The following is a 2,137-nucleotide window of genomic DNA, read 5'->3' as shown; positions in this document are numbered from 1 at the left end:
GTTTACATTTAATCTAATCCAGCAGAGTGCATCTGAGATCAGCAGCAGTTGTTGGGTGTCCTTGGGTGAACTGGGCTTCTCTGCACTGTCAGATGGCACCTCTATCTCCATGCTGCTCCTGGAAAAAGAGGAGGCACTGGGGTGACTGGTGACCCTTTCGGCTCACTCACGTCTTCAGAGGATGGTGGTTGGAGGCTTGACACTGAATTTCAGATAAAGTACTGGGGGAAATAATTCAACTTTTTAAAGAAGGGCATAGCAATCTGTGTTTGTGTGTGTACTAATTCTAGCTTAGAGCTCGTTAGGTTGTTCTAAATTTCTGGTGCCTTGTGAGACTCAGAAAGAGTGGCTGTCAATAAGTAAAACAGAGCAGCCTGAAAGCAGCTGTGTGTGTACTTGCATGGAAAATGCTTTTTTTCCATGTGTTTAATTCTGTGCTTCTAAGCATGCTTTGGGAAATAGAAAATAAAATTCCATCCCAATGTTTACGGTTAAGATTGTGTCTCTGGAAACCTGAAGGGTGTTGGGCAGTTATTTTGGTATCGTGGTGGCAAAAATCTGCTTTTGAACAAATTTATTAATGGAACTGCAAAACAGAGACAGGAGGGAAATTTAGCAGTCTTCTTTAAAATATCGGGGGTTGTTGTTTGGCTTTGGAGCTGCCAGAGTTCCCTGGTGTGGACTCTGGTGTGGCTGATCCTCCCTCCTTCCCCGCCACGCGCTTCTGCCGCTGCCTCTGTGTTAGAGCAAGGGCTGGCGTGACCACAGGGTACGTCAACGCAGCTCCTGGAGCCGGTGGCGAATAACTCGTCTCCCCAGAAGGCTGATTTTTCAGCTTCCTGGTCTACCTTGCATCCACGTGGTAGACCTGATTTGAGGAACAGCTGCAGCCCTCTTTATTGCAGGTGCAATGTGAAACCCTGCAGCTCCTGTTGGTCAGTGATTGTGGTAAGAATAATGGTCGCTGCTGCGTTCTTCCCCATTTCATGTTTCCATACCTCTGCTCAAAACCCCTGTGCACCTGTAAAACGTGTATTTGTTAGGTTTACCTGTCTTTGTGTGTCCCTTCTTGACTATAATCGATTGCAATCTTCTAAAATGCAGGAAATTCATTAACTGAAATTCTTGGTTTAGAATAATCAGTCACACAGTTTGTTCGTCTGCAGAAAGCACACCTTACAAAGGAAATGAAAACGGAAAGAAAATCCTCAGAGAGATTAATTGCAAAATAAAATTTTATGTGAATAGCTGGAATAAACAATTTTATTTCAGAGCCTTAATTGAGAAAGTTGTTACTGCAACAGCTGTATTTGCAAATCTGTACGGTGTTATATACAGCTCTTTGTTCCATGAATGGTCGAAGATCTCCTGTTTTATATCTTCCCATGTGGGAATTCAGGCAGGTCCAAGGAGGGAGTGCAAGCAGAAAAATATAAGTCACTCGGTAGCGTGCCAGCAATGGAAGAAAACAGTAGGAATTTGTTAGAAATGTTTAAAGTGTTGAGCTGTCCTGCTGGAACATGTGCACGTGTGCTGCTTGCCCATCGTTTTCTGAAAATAAATTAATAAATAGAAAAAACAGACAAGTGTGTGGTGTCAGCCGTAGGTGCAGAACACCCCAAAGCGTTGCTGGGTCCCAGGGGTGGCCGTCAGAGGGTGAGGAGGGGCGTGTGCGCGCGCCTTCATTTGTCTCCCTCCGCTCCCTCCCCGAGCAGGCTCATTCCAATCAGCAGTGTAATTGGAATGCAACCACAGTCTGGAGGAGGAAGGGGAATTTTTGGCAAGGAGAGGCAGAGCAGTTGGGAGCTTTATTCAGATTAAAGCATAGACGACCATTCATTATCAGTACAACACACATTAGCAACAGCATAGCATTGTGTTTCTACAGCTGGGGCTTATTTCAGCGATTGTATTGCACTGCGTATTACATGCGAACAACTGGGATCTGATCACGAAAAGCAATGCTAATGGCTTTCATTAAAACATGGTGTTTCTGTAGGGGGAAGAAAGACTTGTCTTCAAAATGAACTATTGTGGTAAAAATTGATAGGCAGCCTGTCGTCCTCCTCGCTATCCCATGTGCTCCATATGCTCTGAAACAAGCACTTTTTCTGGGAGAAAAACCCTAGGGTAAAGA

At 44.6% G+C, this 2,137-nt stretch overlaps 1 protein-coding gene across 1 annotated transcript in view; it reads left to right on the top strand.

The window, feature by feature from the left end:
* The first annotated feature begins 1,870 nt into the window (after window positions 1–1,870).
* SMURF2 (SMAD specific E3 ubiquitin protein ligase 2) overlaps window positions 1,871–2,137 on the top strand; it is a 33,417-nt gene continuing 33,150 nt past the window's right edge. Inside the window, exon 1 of the mRNA XM_010182694.1 lies at window positions 1,871–2,036. Coding sequence (XP_010180996.1) covers window positions 2,024–2,036 — 13 coding nt within the window. The 5' untranslated portion in view covers window positions 1,871–2,023. The remainder of the gene's footprint in view (window positions 2,037–2,137) is intronic.

The sequence above is a fragment of the Mesitornis unicolor genome, unplaced genomic scaffold, assembly GCF_000695765.1.
Source record: "Mesitornis unicolor isolate BGI_N332 unplaced genomic scaffold, ASM69576v1 scaffold4494, whole genome shotgun sequence".
Classification (NCBI taxonomy): domain Eukaryota; kingdom Metazoa; phylum Chordata; class Aves; order Mesitornithiformes; family Mesitornithidae; genus Mesitornis; species Mesitornis unicolor.
The sequence above is the reverse complement of the archived record's forward strand: the minus strand, read 5'-3'. Positions and strand labels throughout refer to the sequence as shown.